The following is a 20,408-nucleotide window of genomic DNA, read 5'->3' as shown; positions in this document are numbered from 1 at the left end:
GGAACCCTCAGGAGGCGTGTACTGTTTAACAAAACTAAATACTATCACGAAACTAATTACTTAAAGGCCAGAAAATTTCTCTTTTGGAGAGTTATGGTTGCTAAGTTGCTTCGGTCATTTCTGACTCTTTGCACGCTATGGACTGTTGCCTGCCGGGCTCCTCTGTTCATGGGATTCTCCAGGCAAGAATACTGGAGTGGGTTGCCATGCCCTCCTCCAGGGGATCTTATATTTTCTTACTTATCTCACAGAAACATGACAGTAACAGCACCATCTCTGGACATTTGCTGAATAAATCTGATGGGATCTGTCACTGAAAAGCATTTACACATGTTATAGGTTCAGCTTAATGTACATACATTAGGGTATGCGGGGACTGCTACGTGAAAACAGAAAATCAGGGAAAATAACCAACCTTATTCAGTAATGTCATCCTCAAATGGAGGAGTCTCAATTAAATAAATAACACAAGAACATTTCAAATGATATTTTTAAAATGCTTTTAATAAAAGAGCAATTGGGAGGAGCTAGACAGAATGAACCGTCACATATATTTGATAAAACGTCTGTCTCAGTCTCTAACGGGGAAATGACCTGCCATCAAACATTTGTGACGGAAAGTAATATGGTTCTAGAATTGTGTTCAGAAATAAGAAAAGCAAATGGAGCTTTCAATGACTTTGTTTTTACCCAGTATATTATTAGGCAACTTTAAGATACGTATGTCCCAAGTCTAATTTCCCTGAGACCTTAATATGATCTACTTTTCTTGGATATGAACTCATTCTAGGACTTAAAGTAACATTTACAAGGAAACACCGCTACTCTTGGCCTTACTGCAGGAATTGGCTTGGTTACCGAGGCCTCAGTTTACTCCTCAGGGGCCCTAGGTTTCTGCCAAAGCTTTGCTGTCACTCTGGTGCTCAGGGAGAACAACACTGCCGAAGAAAATCCCCCAGGTCTGCACGTAGCTCCATAATCCCCTTTGAAACTACAGGAGATTTCCCAGAAGTGTTCTGCTAATCAAGTATTAACTAAACTTAAATCTTCTGGTATAACAACCATAAAGACTCACTTAAAAAATAAAGATTGATGAAAAATCTAAAGATATTAATTTAAAAAATTCATACTAATTATGATCAGAATTTTTTGGTAAATAAGTTACTAGACAAATTATTATTTGGTAAAGCAGGGCCACATTTTAATCCAGCCACTTAACTAATCCTTAAAAAAAAAAAAAGCCGCCTAGGTTTATTCTCACACTGTATGTGTCCTTTTTCCAGTTGCAGAAAACATAGGAAAAATCTTAAATTCTATTTTATCAATCTCTTAAACCATTAACAAATAATTTCACTCTTCAGAATTTTCTGTTTTTCCAAAATTCTAGGAGTTCCTTTTGCTAAGCAAAAGAAAGCCATATTTGTATATAATAAAAACAAGGTACTAACACAACTGAAAACATTTAGAAGTGTTTATCTGGGGAGTCCTGCTGAAGTTTAAATAACATTAAATCTATTAATCATTCATCCTCTAAAAAAAAGTTAGGCAAGCTGGTAAAAAATACAGTTAGTATGACCAAAACGTTTTTATACATCTCTTCATTTCCATGAGACTTTGCGTCTTTGGAAAACTTCAGATGTCCTTCAATGAAAAGACAGCTGCATTTGTTTTGATGTGAGAATAGTTAGCCAAAAAGGAATGCAATAAAATATAAGTGCAGCCAGCAAAATCTTCTTAATTAACATTATTAGAGCCCTAATTAAATATTACAGTAACTATTTGCAAGGCTGTTCTGAGCAATTCATTAAAATATCAGAAGTTGATGACTAATGTTTTTGATCGAGTAAGTTTCAGTGCCATTATTTAAAAATATATATGATATTTCCTGTGTATAACGGCAGAAAATTCCCTTGTAAAAACTTTGGAAAAAAATTTAAGAAGTAGTACTTATAATGAATACAGAATAGTTTTTCATTTGAGCATATTGTATTTATTTAATCTATTTCATGTTGCCAAATTTTTACTACTATAAATGCTACTGTAGTGTATAACCTTTCCTATAAATCACCATTTGACTTTCATGACTGTTTTCTTAGGAGAAATTCCTAGAACTGGAATTACTTCATCAAAGCATAATACTGGTCACAGGGCTCTTTAGAAATGTTGGATCAACTTATACTTCCACCAATACGTGTTACAGTGGCCACTCAATGCCCATCACTAGGTATTTCCATTCAAAAAGAAAAATCACTGCCAAATGAATAAGCAAAAATGAATATTCCCAGTGTTAGGAAAGCTATCATGTAAAATATGCCTTAACATCTTTTATCCATTAAATGGCTCAAAATCCAAAAGGGAAATATTATAATTTAAAACAAAATTTCCTTCTACGTCATGGACCTTTAATTTTACTATCAAGTCATTTTAGAACAAACTGATTGATAATCCATTTACTCATATTCTTTAATGACGGTCATCTCATCATAGAAAGCGTACGACTTACTAAAACAGCCAGTGGGAGCGGGATGAACCCCATCCTCCGGGCCACCGAGTCACTGTAGTCGGTACACGCCTGGGCACAGAGGAGAAAGGGATTTATGGGACAGAATTCATCAGAAAAGTCAGCTACAGGAATGCTGTCTGTGCTCACATGTCATGTTTCTTCTTGTTATCTTAATTAAAATAAGAAATGTTTCAAACTTAATAAAAAAAAGTACAATTCACTCATCACCAGCAAATATTCCCAACAGGTGAGACTGTGAGTAAGAAGAGACCCTAGTACCTATACTGAAATTTAGTAAAACAATGAAGCGATCTAAATGTTCATAAGAAGTTTAAAATACAAAGTTGCATAACTGTTACAATGCTGCAGAAATCGTACCCTATGTAATAAGTATTAGCATTATTTTTATTATTTTGTAAACATTTAGTGTCAAGAACAGAAATAAGGTGGTTTACCTAGCTTTCCTGTAATTAATATCCCATGCTACATTAAACTATTGTTCAAAAAATTAATTATTAATTAATTAAACCATTGTTCAGTTCACTTCAGATTATGCCTTTTATATATATATATATAATGCTTACATTTTTCTGTCGACTGCTAACAAGGTCAAAAGCAAGGCTGGCTCTATATTCACTGTAAACCTAAAGACAAATAAGAATGAGGTATTAAGTAATACAGTGCAAATATAGAACATGGAAAGATTTACTTTGTAGATAAAATGTTCAATATCTAGCCAGGAAGGAGGTGCTAATAACCAAGTGACCTCTGGGTAGTTTTTCCCTATTTGTTCACCTACAATAAGAGTGAAAAAGAGCCTCAATTCCCCTTGATAGGTTCAAGGCCTTTTAAAGGTTTCTTTTAAAGAGGGATAAGTATTTAATGATTATGGTTGTTGAGAGTTTAGACTTTTAGGAAGAGTGGCTATTTTAAGTAGTGCAAGGCACGGAAAATAATTCTGAACACTTAAATTAAATGAACAGTTTTAAAAATTATTACTGTATGTCTAATGATAATGATGTCTTCTTAGAAGAGTGAATGCTAAGTATGATATTAAGCTGAGTTGGAGAACACAGTGGTCCTGAAAGCACTTGTAACACTGTCATTTCCACTACAACACACTAAATACTTGAATCAAGGCTATTAGTTTTGACTTGGGCAGCTGAGAAAATGTCCCATGAAAAGGAAGCCAGGAGAGTAAAGGGTGAAATTGTTGTATCCGGCCTTTGCCAGAAACTGCGTGATCATCTTTTATTCAAGGATATTAAAACATTCAGAAATGCCATAATCCCATCATCGATTGTAGCAGCTGCACTGCATTGCATTTTAAGTCTTTGCCTTTTAAAATATGACAATAAGCATGCACAACCCAAACCAAATTGAGATACTGGTGAATTACCATTCATTTTGGGCCTGGGGGAGGAATGAGCATTGCTCTTGAAAACTCGACTGGTGGGATGGCTCAGCGAGTAGGCCTCATTTTGTTCATATCAAGCCTACAGCCACATTTCTATTTTTGGAAATGCTACAAAATGCCTGGCTGTAACAAAGCAAATTGCTCAAAGTTCCAACAAATGTTTTCAGTAGAAAAATATAAGGTGTTTGTCTTCTAGGACTTACCAAAAACCTATTAATAATCACAGGAGAAAAGAAAATCAACTTTAAAATATAAAATACTAAACAATCTAGTCAAAGAGAGAAGTTTTGGTATCTAATGTTTTAAGTAGGAACAATGTGACTTTTAAAAGTTTAACAAGACAGGTTATGATGGTATTAACAGTTTATAATGGTTTTAGTGACACCCTGATTTCAACTACTGATCAGTCTATACCTCTATCCAAAAGTACAGAAGCAGAACTATTTAATTTTGAAATAATTTACTTTTGGCAGCAAAATCATTTTTAGAAATTTAAAATTATAATTCTAATTTTAAAAATGTAGTTCTTTTCTATCATATTCATAAATTCAGTAAATTTAACTTGCTATCCTACAACCTTATGATACTTAATCAGAAGTCAACACCAAACATTGAATTGCCTATTAAAATACATACATCTGCCGTGATGTCATTGAACTTTGTGATAAAAGCATGTTTTACAATATCCACAGCAATTTCTGATGCGACCACCATACAGACATCTGGAAATAACACCCAGAGATGATCTATAAAGTAGGGGAGAAGAGAGACAGTTACATCTCGTGATATGAACAGAATCCGTAACATCCTATCACAGGCTACCAGAGAAAAGTGCACTCTCCACGGGGCAAAACTAGAACATTTTCAACAAGTCTTAATGGAGAGAGAACCGGCATAGAATTAATTATCAGGAAGAGTCCTATCTTATCAGGATAAAGGCTAAGTCATTCAACAAGTGCTGGGTACAGAGGAAGCCTTGAGGTGGGTGCCGGGGTTAGCCGAGCCCGGTTTCTCCCTGAAACCAGGAGAGGCACAGGACGACGTGGGATGGTGAGTGAGGAGGCTCTGTCTAAGCCTCTGGGGCTGCCTCGGTGTGACAGTGTGTAACTGGGAGGACAAGGTACTAAAGTCAACTGAACTGTTTTTCTCTCTTTGATCACTAAGATTCAATGATACTGATTCATCCTTTATTTCACCGTCATACAGAGGTAACCTGCCAAATTTGCTCACCTTTACCATATTTATTATAATGTGAACTCAGTACCAAGTGCCTGATTAACAAATGCAGACATCAGGATAACCTTCTTAGGCCTTGAAGGAGGATATACGAAGGGGACAGAGCAGGAAGATCAGAAATGCTGGCAGGGATCAGCAGCAATCCCGGCCTGGGGCAGCTGACCGCGGGTGGAGGGCGCAGGGCTGGGGCTCCACCTGCTGACCAGGAAGGAGGTCTCCGCATGTCTCACATGGTCCTGAGCTTTAGCCAGGGCACCTCGACATCTTTCGACACTTAGCTCCGCCACTGACTGGCTACCTGACGCTGGAAATGGTCTATTAACAAGTTCCAGTTTCCTCGTCTGCGAGAGAGAAAAATGTCTACGCTGCAATGCTCAGCAGGGCCACTGGGTGTGCGGCTCCAGCGATGCCACGTGGCCTGTGGGACCTGTGCGCGCTCAGCCGTGTCTGACTCTGCGACCCCACGGACTGTGGCCCGCCAGGCTCCTCTGTCCATGGGATTCTCCAGGCAAGAACAATGGAGTGGGCTGCCATTTCCTACTCCGGGGATCTTCCCCACCCAGGAATCGAACCTGCGTCTCCTGCATTGGCAGGCAGGTTCTTTATCACTGGCTCCATGCTGGGCCAAAGACTACTGCAGGGGGTCTAGCTCCCACCACCCCATAGAGAGCATAGTCAACCCATCCTACATGTGAAGAATGGACCAGCTAAAGGCTTCTGGAGTTTCCTGCACTTTTCTGCGTACTCATTTTATTCCACGGAAGAGAATGATTTTTCGCTCAAGAGTAAAATTGAAAGGCACCATAATTGTTAAGACTTCCTTACCTGGATTCCAAGAAAACTGCTCCATGTTTCTCAGACATACTATTAGCAAAAGCACATAATTTGTGAATCGTTCCTTAATATCTGAAAAAAAGTTTAACATAAAAATAGTAGAGTGTATATAAATAATAATACTATAGTATGTATCCAAAATAATTTTCTTTTAAGTCAGAGTATGATGAAATTATATTACAGTGTTAATGTCTGTGAAATAAATATTTTATTTATAGGGTGGTGCTATACTGGCAAGCCATTTACTTCTTTCACCAATATAATCCTACAGAAATGCCAGTTCTCTACAAACCTCAAAAAATGTTCAAACCATCAATCTGGTCAGATGTAGTCAAATTCCTCCAGCGGTCTTTGGGGACATAAGGAAACTGTTTTTATTTTACAAAAGAAGAAAAATATAGAAACAGAGAGTAAAATACAAGACTTTGGGTAACATAAAACCCCTGCTTCCCAGACTGCTTCCAATCTGGTAAATATTTCAGGTCTGGAACACAAGAACCAACCGGATGACTCCTTTAGCTAGCTAACAAAGCCAACAGCATTACTAAGGGAACTTAGGGGAATAAGATAAGCCAAAAATTAGTTTCATGATGATATTCACATTAATTACTAAGTATTCTGAGCTTAGTCTGAATGAATTTAATAAAAGCAAAGAACTAAATTCCTGCTAAGGGCTAGTTAATACAGTTTACTTTTTAAGCTGTTATCTTCTTATCAGCATCTAAGATACTATGTAATCAGGAAATGGAATGAAATAAATCTGTCTGACTTGGGGTGAACTCTTACATTAATTAAAAAGTGAAACTTCTACCAAAATGGGAATGTTTTCTCTTAATCGTTATTAAGGAACTTAAAAACACTGGTGATTAATGCTTTAAAAGTATTTTTGATATTCAAATTATTAATCTCCTTTTTCTAAGTTACCACTGACAGGGATATGCTTTAACATATTTACAATCACGTTTTAAATGTGAACTGACTATTTTATTTCCAAAAGTTATTCAAATGAATGCAGGTACACAGGCTTATGTTAAGAGACTTAAACAGAATCACCCTGAGCTGGAACCTTACTTCACACCAATGTAATGCCTGCAGGATATTTCTGAATGTACAGTTCACAATGTCAGTGGGTTAAAAACCATGTAAAACTCTTCATTTTAAGAACCCAAGTCAGAAAAGCCTAGATTCCATACTCAGCTGGGGCTTACACTGACATGAAGTGGAAGAAAGGACCAAAAGTTAAAAAGTTGGGTTTTATTAACTAAACTCTATTTCATGTGTCCTTGGACAAGTCCCCAAAAGAAAAATGCAGTCAGGCAATAAAATGAAAGGGATAAAGATGCTCTAAAGTTTCCAAACCAGGTTTTTAACATTAAACTCGCGCAAGGAATTGGATCCCACCTACGTGCCATCTCTCTCTAGGAGAGATTTTTCTTTTTCTTATGTGGGAATGGGCTTTAAGGCTACCTTAGGTAAAATTAATTTCTTGTAAAACTTGAAGGGAGATAGAAGGCGATACAAGGCAGACCATATTGCACTGTAACATGAGCTATTCTACCTCTAACAAAAAGCAAGACTTTTCATGGTGATTACTAACCATTTTAAGCTATAATATACTCTTGAATTCCTTCTAAACTCACATGCATTGCTTGATCAATATGCCATTGTTTTCAGATCTTTCTTAAAACTGAAATACTAAATTCCTAATTTTTCTAAGCTAAGAGGTTATAATTCTGGGGACTTGTTTCTAAAAGAAAGGAAAGGGGACATTAATTATCTCAACATATTGGAGAATCCCAGGGACGGCGGAGCCTGGTGGGCTGCCGTCTATGGGGTCGCACAGAGTCGGACACGACTGAAGTGACTTAGCAGCAGCAGTAGCATTGGTGATAAGGTTGAAAATTGTTCACAATCTCCTCCACACAATAAAGATTAAAAACTGTTAAAATTTTAAAAAGACCTGCATGCCTAGTTTACAGCTCTATGAAGAGTGCCTACTCAAATCAGGCTATTAAGTAAAAATAGCATGATTTCCGCTACAAGTGAAAAGTCTTATAGTTGCCTTCATAGAAGAAGAAATCCTATCTCAGCTTCCCTCCTGTCTCTCCCCTTCCTCTTCCATTTCAAATTCACAGAGCTTGGCAGCACACGTTCGAAAGAGTATCACTGCACAGAAGGACACAAGCTCATACTGCCTCTCACAGCTTTGAGGTCGAAGGTTTTATCCCTGCTCCACAGAACGGCCGAAAGTTTCTCATGAGTTCTTTTTGTTCGCTGCCTATCAAATCTCCTGTAATTTCAAACGTTCCTCTGCTTCAATATATTCACGTGCCATTGCTTTCCTTGCCTAACACAGAGGCAAAATTTACACACATGCGAAGTTTTAAATGTAGAATTTGATGGGTTCTGATGAACGCATAAGCTCTGCCACCACTCCCGTAACTAAAACACGAACAGTTCCATCACTGCAGTAAGTTCCCGCACACCCCTTCCTAGCCAATCCCCACCCCATAAGCAATCACTGTTTGATTTCCATTATCATAAATTAATTTATGATCACAAACCTCATAAATATGAAATCACACAGCATGTACTTATTTATGTCTGGCCTCTTTTCACTCGGCATAAAGCTTTTGAGACTCCTCTGTCCAGTCAAAAATACAGCAGTTCTAACTGCTGAGCAGTGTTTGCAGTGCAGATACACTGGCATTTAAGCACCTGCTCTCCTCTCAACAGGAGGGTCTGGGTGGTTTCTAAGTTGGGGCTGTGAATAAGGCTGCCATAACCATTCTCGCACAAGTCCTCTCGTGAAACCATGTTCCTGCTGCTGGGAGACAGGGCAGGTGACCATGCAAGGCTGGAGGAAGCCCCCTAAGGGTTCCCGGAGCGGCTGCAGCCTCTGTGCTGGGGGTGCCTCAGTGTCACTGACGCACACCAGCAGCCACTGGACCGGACATTCCGGTGGGCGCCTGGTGGTCTCTCCTTGGCTTTTTCACCCCCATTTGCCACCACGGTGCAGATGGCAACATGGTGAACGAGATAAATGACATCTTCACAAGAACAGTCTTGACTTTGCAGACTCCCATCCAGGGATCCGTGGGCCACACCTTGAGAACCAAGACACTGCTGTTCTGATCGTGACAACTATGTTAAGACGATGTTTCTGCGATAAATTTTGTGCCCTCACACTCTGTAGAATTAGGAAGGAGGCAGTAAGTCTAACTGAGAAGGCTGAGACCTCAGAGCCAATCTGAGGCTTGTCATCATAATTCTTCTCTCAGTGGCTAAGTGGGTGACCTTGAGCGAGTCAGATCATTTTCTCTGTATTTCAGTTTACACATCTGTAAAATGGAGTAATATCAGCAGCTTCCAAGAAATTTCTGAGTTAGAAAGATAAGATAATAAATAACTACGGGCATCTGTATAGCACCGTGTGCTATAGTATGGTAAAGTCTGGCACCATACTATACCATACTACACCATTGTATGAAAGTATGGTAAAGTACTATACAAATGCCTGTAATTATTATAGTAAACATCCTCAAGATCACAATAACCAAAATACAAAAAACATGGTAAAGATGTTCAGAGAGTTAAGAGAAAACACAGCTTTAAGTCAAAGGAACAGTGGCCTGTTGGAAATGTGACATTAAGAGTTTCAGAATGAATTACGCAGTAACTCTGCATAAAGCTTCAAGCAGAAACTGATTGTACATACCGCTATTTGACATTTGAAAAAGATTGTTCTTTTCGAACTTCTTGAAAACACTTCCTTTAATTTCGACAAACTGAAAGAGAAAACACAAAAGTCATCTTTATTATTACCACAGTTTAAAAAAGTGACATGCTATGTATTAAACTTCCCAGAGAATAAATAACAATTAAGGAAAAAAACAATTTTCTCCCATCTAGAATACTGCTGTTAAAGTACCCATACAACCTCAAAAATGTCAAGTAAAATCTCATACTTACGTTATTAGACATCATGATAGTCAGCAGGGACTTGTTGTGTGAGTTAAAAGCCACGTTGAGGGTGGTTGCTTGAACCATTATAAGGATGGCATGCAAAACTAGCAGTTAAGTGATGTCAAGGGAAAAACTGAATTCTGGTCCCAGTTTATATTAACAGATAATGTTATTAAAATCTCAGAAGTTTAAAATGGGGAAAAATACGACTATGCTTTCTCAATCATGCCCTACATAAGTAGTTTCTTATCTTTGTAATTTCCCTATTAGCTATGGTTGATACAAATTTGATGGGATGAGAAACCTATGAAACAAACTACGGAACAAACAAAAGCAGAAACGATCCAACCACTTAGACGGTGAGTTCTGGAGGACAGCCGTCTTGTTCTTTCTGGAGCTTTGGCATTTGGCATGATGCCTGGGAAATGGGATCTAAGAAAAGTTTATTAAATAATGGAATACATTATGATAAATCCTGAAAGAAGAGACTTACATATATACATTGTGAATTCAGATAATTTGCATCCTAAAACAGAAAAGAACATAAAGTGAGAGTCAGTCTGGAACTGATTTTCCTCTCTGGTTTTCATCGGGGGATGGGGACTGCAGGAGTCAGAAATGTCTGGTAATTAAGATTCTTCTTCAGATGCCAGTTCTGAAGACACTCATAAGCTGCAGAATAATATCGCCTGTGGAAGAGCTTAAATTCCATGGAAGAGCTTAAATTAGAACAGTAACTTTTTACTCCACTGTGTCTGAAACAATCTTTTACTCACCACAGACATTTTCCCCATATAGTCCCTTAACTTCCCAGATGTTAACCCAATTCTTTTAAGCACTGCTCTTTCAAAGACAGGACAAAACAAAAACTACGCGACACATTCCTTTGAACCCGTCCTGCTCCCATATGAAACGAGTGTGAGTGTGCACATGTATGTAAACACACAGGCATGCATAGTATACACACATGTGCACACTGTGTTACATAGTAAAACACTTATTCTCCAAAAGAAAAGCTTTTAGATGGAGGTGAGGGAGGGGGAAAGAAAACCTCTAGAATTCCTCCCCAGCTAATTTCAAATTTTACTTCTAGATGAACTGTATACATTTTATTTTTCATTTATTTTTTATTGAAGAACTGCATACATTCTCAGCTGAAGGTTATAACAAAGAATTCATAGGTTTAAAGGCAACTTTATAAAATTCTAACGTAAGTATGAAAAAGCTATATAGATCTATATAAATTTGAAGTATGTATAAATATAACTACCCCTTTATTCTAAAATCCTTCCTTATAACCAGTTTCTAGCAGTTTAAAGGGGCATGCACACATGAGACTCTTTAATTTACAGTTAGAGTTGACCCCTGAGCAACATGGGTATGAACTGCATGGGTCCACTTACACACATGTGATTTTCAATAGTAAAATACTACAGTATTAAATGGTCTGCTGTTGGCTGAACCCTCAGATACAGAGACTGGTTATAACTGATACCCGGATTGCTGCTGCTGCTATTTAGTTGCTAAGTTGTGTCTGACTCTTTGCAACCCTATGGACTGTAGCCCGCCAGGCTCCTCTGTCCATGGGATTTCCCAGCTAAGAGTACTGGAGTGGGGTGCCATTTCCGTCTCCAGGGGATCTTCTTGACTCAGGGATCAGACCTGCATCTTCTTTGTCTCCTGCGCTGGTGGGTGGATTCTTTACCATTGAGCAACCAGAGAAGCCCCATACTTGGATTAGTCCCTGTGTTGTTCAAGGACTAAGTAGACTATTATAACCAATTTCTCAAAAGAAAGTAGACATTTCATGTTAATCTTTAGGATACACACACACACACACGCACACACACCCCTCTCTAAGTCTGAGAAACAGCTAAGTGAACAGGATGATGTAAAATGCGCGTCTCCGAGCAGCCTGAAAGGATACAGACATAGAGGACCGCCATGAAGAAGTGGGGGGCCACCCCGATGTGCGCCCTCCTCCGCTCCTTGGGCTCTGTCGCTGTCCAGTACAGAGCGTCTAATATATCTTGCCCAAATGAGGAAAACAGGCGGTCTGCTACCTAAAGAGAAAAGTAAGGAAACACGTTTCTTACTATGCGATCGGTACATCTTATTAAAATTCAGAGGCAATGCAAACACCGGAGGGGATGAGCTCCAGAAGAGACAGGATCTTTGTTTACTTAATCGTTCACATTTCCTTATTCTCTGACACACGCGGAGCGCCCAAGTGCTGTACTAACTGAATTAGAATTTGTCTAACTAGCCATGTTTGTAACTAGGAAAATCTTAGTCATAAAAATAAAAGGGAGAGGACACATCAAAATCATAGTTCTTCTGGTTTTAACTCTTTGAATTTAAATTCAGGACTCAAAGTTTTAAGGACAAATATATCATTTGACCCATTCTCTTCATACCTAATATTGGTAAGTAACAATAGCTGTGATTTGTTTGAAGTTTATCATATAAGAATATAATAAGCAAATTTATTCCTGGAAGACATTTTCAAGTACTGATCTCCATGAATATAGTACGATAAAGAGAAGCACATAAAAAAGAAAAAAAGGAGGCCTACATTCAGGATTTAGTTGGAATGTCACATTCTGAGACAGGACGTTCCTGGCCTATCCAACCTTTGGTGGCTCCTGTGGTCTCTAAAGCATCACCCTGCTCCTCTTCATCACGGTATTTATCACGGCCTCTCTCCCACCTGTGGAATATTAGCCAGGGGATTAGGCTTGTCCACCTGGGGCTCTTCGGGATCTCAGCACCCAAGAAGTGTTGATTAAACATTTGCCAAATGAAGAAATGATAGCTACCATTGAGGGAGTACCCACCAGACGCCTGGCTTGTGCTAAGCTCCTTCTATTTGCTGTCTCATGGAAACCTTGTAATTCTCCTAATATCTCCATCTCACAGACAACAAACTGAAGAGCAGAGTCACTCAGCAGCTGGACGCATGTGCAGGATAACCAGGATTGGAGGGCATTATCTCTAGACTAGAGCTTGGACTCTGCTCCACTGCGCTTAAACTACATCATCAACTGTAGTCTACAGAGTGAGTAAGTATTTAAACCACCGGGATCAGCAATTCATGGATCCTCCTGCTTGGCCTACTTCCTGATAACAGCAACAGCAGCAGCTTGTGGGGGGTGTTGTACAACAGGAGGCACCTATATTAAGTTTTGGGGGGAGGAAGAAGCCTGGTCAGCTGCAATCTCCCCAGGGAGGAGGCAGTGGGACCTGACAAGGAGAGCTACCCACATGGCCAGAGGGGACAGGAGGCCTGGGCTTTTCTTTGATGGGAGGGAGGGGAGCGCAGGACGGCTACTCTGCTTCACAAACCCAGGCAAGCCCACTGCCGGCATCTCACCTGACCCGTCAAAGCAGGCGTGCGGCAACGAGCCTGCACCAGGAAGCTGGGGTGTGGTTCCAACTCATCTCAGTCGATGAATTTAGGAGCAACCAGGATGGCTAGACTGCGTGGTTTTGTGAAGAGATAGGAAGTCCCCACCTATCACACCCAGGCAGTGGCAGAGCAGAGGGGCCAGCAGTCCCACACAGCTCCACATGTCCACCACGCGTCAGGAAAACCCACTGCAGACATGACTTTGCCCACAAAGGTCCATCTAGTCAAAGCTATAGTTTTTCCAGTAGTCACATATAGATGTGAGAGTTGGACTACAAAGAAAGCTGGATGCCAAAGAATTGATGCTTTTGAACTGTAGTGTTGGAGAAGACTCCTGAGAGTCCCTTGGACTGCAAGGAGATCCAGCCAGTCCATCCTAAAAGAGATCAGTCCTGAATGTTCACTGGAAGGACCGATGATGAGGCTGAAACTCCAATACTCAGGCCACCTGATGAGAAGAACTGACTCACTGGAAAAGACCCTGATCCTGGGAAAGATTAAAGGCAGGAGAAGGGGATGACAGAGGATGAGATGGTTGGATGGCATCACCAACTTGATGGACTTGAGTTTGAGTAGGTGCCAGGAGTTGGTGATGGACAGGGAGGCCTGACATGCTGCAGTCCATGGGGTTGCAAAGAGTTGGACATGACTGAGCGACTAAACTGAACTGAACTGAATCTAACAGACAGGGAGACGTTACTGGTGTCCCCAAAAAGTAGTACAGAAAAGTGCAAACTGAATCTTAAAGGTTAATGATATAACTCAGATTAGTTTACTATTTAAAAAAAAAACTTAAGATTCTGCCTATAAAGCAAAGTGGCTTTTTATTTTGCACTTTGTGTAACTGTTTATTTTTTACATAAATGCCGATTTTCACAGGATGACTACTTTAAAGTGTAGTATACTTTGAAGACATATTATATTAAAAGTGTTAAATACTTAGACAAACTGGGAAATCATTTACTTGTTCTGTGTGAAAATTTAAAAGCAATTTAAAATATAAATCTACTATAGCCAATAAACACATAATCCTAAAAATCTCTTCATAAGATTTAAAGTTCTAACAAAAAGCACACATGGGTTTCCAATGAATTGGGAAAATACTCCCCTGTCATCTGACAGTTTACACTCTCAAGGGGGCACTGACTCCAAAATGTCTAGGCGGCCAGTCGCCCTCGTCCCCACCGGAGGACATGTGATGCCCTGTGGACCGGCTGCCCCAGCGTGTCCCGGGACGCACAGGCACCATCTTGTTAGAGGGGCTCTAATCAGAACGTGCGTTCCCACAAGACCACCCCTGAAGGTGCGAACCCGAGGCTGGAGGCGCCACTGGCAGAGCTGGCGGGAGGGTGTCCTGGGCGGGAAGCTGTGTGCCGTGGGCCGGGCCTGCCGGACTCACCTCGAGCATGTTGTAGATGATGTACAGCTTGATGACCGACTGCCCCCGGATCAGGTGATACATCATGGAGTAGTCCACGTAGTGCATCATGAAATAGCAGATGACCAAGATGACCCCCTTCAGGACGTCACACACCTGGGCGGGCTGCAGCACACGTCTGTCCCTGAAACAGATGAGAAGTAATGAGGAAGGCGAGTCTCACCTTCTGCACCCTTGAATAAATCATCTTTACGGGATTGGCAGTGGCAAACAAAGGGAACTGCAAACAAAAACTTCACGTTAACGAGCAAAGTTATGCTGGTTACTCAACAGTAGCAAGCTTCCCGCCCAGGTAGAGAATATAAAGATACTAGACCAGAATTACAATGAGAGGAAGTGGGAACCTTAACGAGTGACCACAGAGGGCAGGTGGCTGCTGGCTGAGCACCCGGAAGCAATGGGTTTCCACAATGAGGACACAGGCCTCCTAGCTCATCAGGATCCCGGGACCCCACGGGCGTGGCCCTTCTGACACAGGGATAGCGTTCTACGCTATTTTCCATTATCAGTTCTTACAGACAGCACGGTGTTCCACTGCGTGGACGCATCATAATTTAACATAAGACCGACAGATTTCCAGCCCTTTGCAACTGTAAACCATGATGTAAGGTACGTCATACCTCGTAAGTGAAAACACATCTATAGGATAAAGCCTTAAAACTGGAATCTCACGTTATTTACGTTCACTTATCCTTCTGGTAATACCTGTGCTGCCCTCTGCAGGCGTTGCACCAATTTACACTTGTACCAGACGCCTGGAAGCTCACGTGCATCCATCCATCCAGGGACACTGGCTAACGCCACTGGTGAGAAATCCAACCCAGTAGTCTCACTGCTGATTTCTCTCACTAGAACACGGACATCTTCTTTATATATTTATCTATACTTTCTGTGAATCCTCTCCTCATATCTTCTTCTTACTAGTTTGTAGGATGGTTGTTATATTACAAACATTAGCCCTCTGGAACATGAGTTGGAAATACAGTTGCCCCTTGAATAACATGGGTTTGAACTGTATGGGTCCACTTATACGTGGATTTTTTCAATAAATACGTATTTCAGCACTACGTGACCTGCGGTTGGTTGAGTCCACGAATGAGGAACCACAGACAGAGAGGAGTCCTGGACACAGAGGGACCATGGACATGGCGGGCTGGCCAGTGTGCATGGGGCTGGTACCCCAACCCTCAGGGGCTCAAGTGCTGACGATGGTTTTTTTCCCTAATTAATATGAGCAGAATCATTCCGTACTTCTGAGGTCAGAGTACAAAGAGCTAACCCTAAATTGTGAATAGAAATGTATTCCTAAGATACAGGGAAAAAATACATTACAAAAGAAGAAATTAAGATGTCTATCACGGCACGTAAAGTTCCTGTGACTGGAATGGAAAGGTACTTTCTCCCAGTCTACTGCAGGCCGACTCCTCAAGATGGAAAACGCTCAGCCCCTGCCTTGGCAGCTTTTACATTCTGTGCGATCAACAGAAAGCCCGAAGATCTGCATCAGGAGACGCAGAGCCTCTTCACTTCCACCGCTGTGATGGCACTTTGGCTCCTACTAAGGGGTGGGCTCACTTTCCAAGGGCCGCCAGCGTCCTGAGCTTTCACTTACTGGCTGTTCCTTGGCTACCTCCTCCCTGAGCTCCTGCCGAGCCCTCGGACACATTCAGATCAGGGGTGCTTTTCTTGCAAAGATCCTTGCTGTGTTCAGCAAGGACAGGTAACCACTGCCCAGAGCGCCGTGCGCTGTAAGTGATGGTGAGGCACGCAGAACCTTGGCAATGTGCCCTGGACATGGCTTTCAGTCTCATCACAGAGAGAACATGGAACCGGACAAACGCCCCAAAAAGAGGCAAACTCTGTGAAGACTGCAGCCAGAGAGGGCCAGCAGCAGATGACGCTGGGCTGAACCAATGAGCTTAGATGCAGAGACGGGTCAGGACGGTCCAGGTCACACCCCGGGCCTTGAGACAGGCGCAAGAGACCGAGGGGAGTTCTCAGCAGTGAAAGTTCAAATCTTGGGGAAAAATGCCTCCAGGACAAGGCTGATATATCTCTACCAACACTCCTCTGTCCCTTTCTGTCTCCAATGCTCTTCTCTCTCCCCACAGACGCGGCCCTGTTTTTCCCCATGAAATCTGGAGTGAGCTATGTCTTAGTTCGGACACTGAGCCCAGAGCACAGAACTCTGCCAAGGGCTGTGCAACTCTCAAGGGAACTTGCTGCCCCCTCCCCCCACGCCGAGATAAGTATTTGTCAAGAGCCGGAGGTAAACATTTCTAATGCAAACCATGAGAAAAGGAGACATGCGGACACTCTTGGGCTCCTGGACTGTCTGTCCCCCCGAGATGGCGGGGGCACAAATGGAAGCATCAGCCAGGAGCGCCCACCCGTGTCTCTGCAGACGTGCGGGCACAGATGGGCACACACTGAAACGCACAAGTCACCCACGGCCGGGGCCTTCTGTTTAAGTGCTGGAGGCTGTGTTTTATGAATGAAAAAAAATGACAGGAATGAAATGCAGGATGGCATTAGTGGATCTGCATTAATTACCAAAAGCCTTTAGGTAACGAGTTAAAGCAGAAATCTGTAGAGCTTTTAGGATAGAATGGCATCTACTCAGTTAACTTGTCTCAGCCAAAGCTCTTAAAGAGATGAAGGGACTTTTAACACATATATGTTCAGTTGTATCTCTTTATAAACGTTTACAACAATGGAACAATCAGTTAGTATATTCTCTAAGAAGGAACAGGCTTCCCTGGTGGCTCAGATGGAAAGAGTCTGCCTGCAATGCAGGAAACCTGGGTTCGACCCCTGGGTCAGGCAGATCCCCTGGAGGAGGGCATGGCAACCCACTTCAGTATTCTTGCCTGGAGAATTCCATGAATGGAGGAGCCTGGTGGGCTACAGTACATGGGATTGCAAAGAGTTGGACATGACTGAGTGACTGAACTGAATCAAACATTGAAAAGCTATAATCTCAAATAACATAATACCACACTGTTTAAACCAAGACGATAGATACTAGGTTCAAAATCTAGCATAAACAACTTTAACTTAGCTTTCTGTTGCCTAGGATTAAACCCGGTCGGGAAAATGCGGAAGTGCTGTAGAAACACGCTACAATCCCCAGGCCCTGCGAGGCAGGCCCCTCTAGGCACTTCGTACGTTCTCTCTTTCAGTTTCCACAGAAACCCTATGAGATCCTATGAGGAAGGCACCACCACCTAATTTCCCAAAGGGCGTCAGGAACGCGCCTGCAGCTGCAGTTCGGAATTAACAAGTGGCGGAGCCAGGATCTGACTCTTGGCCTCTGGCTCGAGGAGGCAATTTCTCACTCCCGCCTACTATTCTAGACATTTCTTTAAAAGAACTTTTTAAACTCACAGGAATCAGCAACTCAGCATGTTTGATCTTTCAGCATAATTTAATGCTGTATAATTTACCACTGTACTGTCATCTCATTCGGAAAAATGATTGTGCTAAATACCAAATATAGCTACAATTTTTGCTCTTTGTTTCTAAAAAGAGAGGGGGGAAAAAAAAGGGCTGTTTCCACTGGATCCGCTGCTTTCTGTGCACTCTCTGCTTTGGTGGAAATGTTCCATTGCTTACATCATAACTGGTTGCTATGGAGATGACTGATTTTAAAAATTAAAGAGATTTATTCAAATAAAAAACAAAAGAAGCAGAACTGTTCAGAAACAAAGGATGCTGCTATCATATAAATGTCCCTGCAAATGAAAAAGGAAAGCTGCAAAAACTGAAGAAAAAAAAATTCTAAGGTGGCATCACAGCCTCTCTGAAGTAAGATCGAACCTCAGAGTAAGTTCACCTGGTGAAAACAACCCGAGCCAGCTCCAGTGTTTGTTTCCTTCTCTGCTGGGACACTTGTGGATGTGTGATACGTGTTTCCAACTCCAAAGGAAGCTTATCCACCAGCTCTGCCAATCAGCTTTGAAGTGGTTCCTGAGTAATGCTTTCAGGGTGAAGCTCTTCCTTATAAATGCCTATTAAACAGCAGTTACTTACAATTCCTTTTGCAAATGCTGAAAATCCTACACAAACACATAAACAAGTGGAGGAAGCTGCTGGACAAAGTGAAAAACCCGCTAATCTAATTTATAGCTTGGCTATCAGTTATCACAAGACAAGTACTATTAACCAAGAAATTCAACAGAACTTGAAATCATTTAAAACTTTCAGGTTAAGCCATGCTTACGGAAATTAAACTTTCTACATTTCTACATTTTACCTTTCGGTCATTCAAATACTTTCCCTGGATTTGCACATTTACCCAGTAAAGGACCCCGTTGCTTCAAGGGCCCTCTTGGGGAACAGAATGATGGAGCAGACAAAGATGGTCAGTTGCAGGGTTTTCCTCACCCTGTGCAGCAGGAGGTGCTCAGCTGACTAAGACTGAAGTGTGAGCTGACAAGTGAACAGAAAGACCAGGAAAGAGGCGGCAGCGTCCGTGACCACAAGACCGGGGTCATCTGTGCCTACTTCATGTTCAAATCGCTGTTCAAACATGCCAAGGCACCAGCATGAGGCACTTCATCACAAAACACACAGGCTGGAGCTATCTTTCTTTCTCTCTTAACGCTTCTAGCTGCTCATGGTATGACTGAAAGAATGAAGAAAGACAAAGGACTATTGGAAAAATGTGAAAAGTCAAAAATGGTGTCCATTTTTGAAAGAGAAGTCATTTTCTAATTTTAAAGTAAACTGCAATAAACTATTGAGATGAAGAGGTTTTCCTTACTTAGAAGACTGAAAATTGAACACCGTAAGTTTTTGCAACAGACAGTAGAAAAATTAACTACAAATGCTTAAACTGAATGACTAAAATGTTTCTTGGGCTTTAAAATGATTCCAAACTATACTAGGGAAAAAAGCACTGGCTTGATAAAGCTATGTTTGGTACTTGGATGATGCAAAATAAAAACTGCTCACATCGAAGGAACTTAAGCTCACGTGAAGGAACTGATGTGGCGTGGGGAGTGAAGGACTTGATGTCAAATCTAGACAACATGTGTAACCGAAATTCATTTTATCAAGTGATCTTCCTAGGTGAGGTGAGATTCTGCTCAACTCCTGCACAAATGCGGACAAAACTGTCACCAAGGCAGGATAAGGAGGCTCGCTTCCTTCCGAGGCGTCCATCTCCAAACAGTCATGTCTGTCTCTCAGTATAATCAATATCTGTTTGTACTGATGTCAATTTGGCCAAGAGAATAGAAGGAAAATCAGGGTTTACTCACCACGAGGAGTCCCTGTGACACCACATTCCACTCTACAAAGGAAGTGAGAGTGCTCCTCCCTTCGGTCTGATTTACGAGAGAGAAAGAGAGAGAGAACGTTGTAATGTTGCTACGCTGCTGAGAGCGCCGAGGTGAGGAGGAGGAGGGGACGACGACACCTGAGGTGGGAAGACCCTCTAACGAGACCCTGCTCTCTACAAACGAGCACAGAGGCCCGGCCTGGGAGCGGCAATGCCGGCCGGCCGTGATTCCCGGAGAAGTGATGCGAGCATGACAGGGGTAGCGCAAATCACTCAGGTCGAAATTAAGGCTTCTGTCTACAAAGAGGAAAAATCTCACAT

The 20,408-nt window shown here is 41.5% G+C and overlaps 1 protein-coding gene across 1 annotated transcript in view; it reads right to left on the bottom strand.

Moving 5' to 3' along the window:
• Positions 1-20,408, bottom strand: part of TAPT1 (transmembrane anterior posterior transformation 1) — a 59,534-nt gene that overhangs the window by 5,511 nt on the left and 33,615 nt on the right. Inside the window, exons 4-11 of the mRNA XM_025289659.3 lie at positions 14,765-14,927; positions 11,884-12,019; positions 9,963-10,060; positions 9,709-9,778; positions 5,982-6,062; positions 4,557-4,666; positions 3,088-3,147; positions 2,504-2,572 (exon numbers count right to left, since the gene is read on the bottom strand). Coding sequence (XP_025145444.3) covers positions 2,504-2,572; positions 3,088-3,147; positions 4,557-4,666; positions 5,982-6,062; positions 9,709-9,778; positions 9,963-10,060; positions 11,884-12,019; positions 14,765-14,927 — 787 coding nt within the window. The remainder of the gene's footprint in view (positions 1-2,503; positions 2,573-3,087; positions 3,148-4,556; positions 4,667-5,981; positions 6,063-9,708; positions 9,779-9,962; positions 10,061-11,883; positions 12,020-14,764; positions 14,928-20,408) is intronic.

This window comes from Bubalus bubalis, chromosome 7, assembly GCF_019923935.1.
Source record: "Bubalus bubalis isolate 160015118507 breed Murrah chromosome 7, NDDB_SH_1, whole genome shotgun sequence".
Taxonomy (NCBI): domain Eukaryota; kingdom Metazoa; phylum Chordata; class Mammalia; order Artiodactyla; family Bovidae; genus Bubalus; species Bubalus bubalis.
This window is presented reverse-complemented; position numbering and strand designations above follow the sequence as displayed.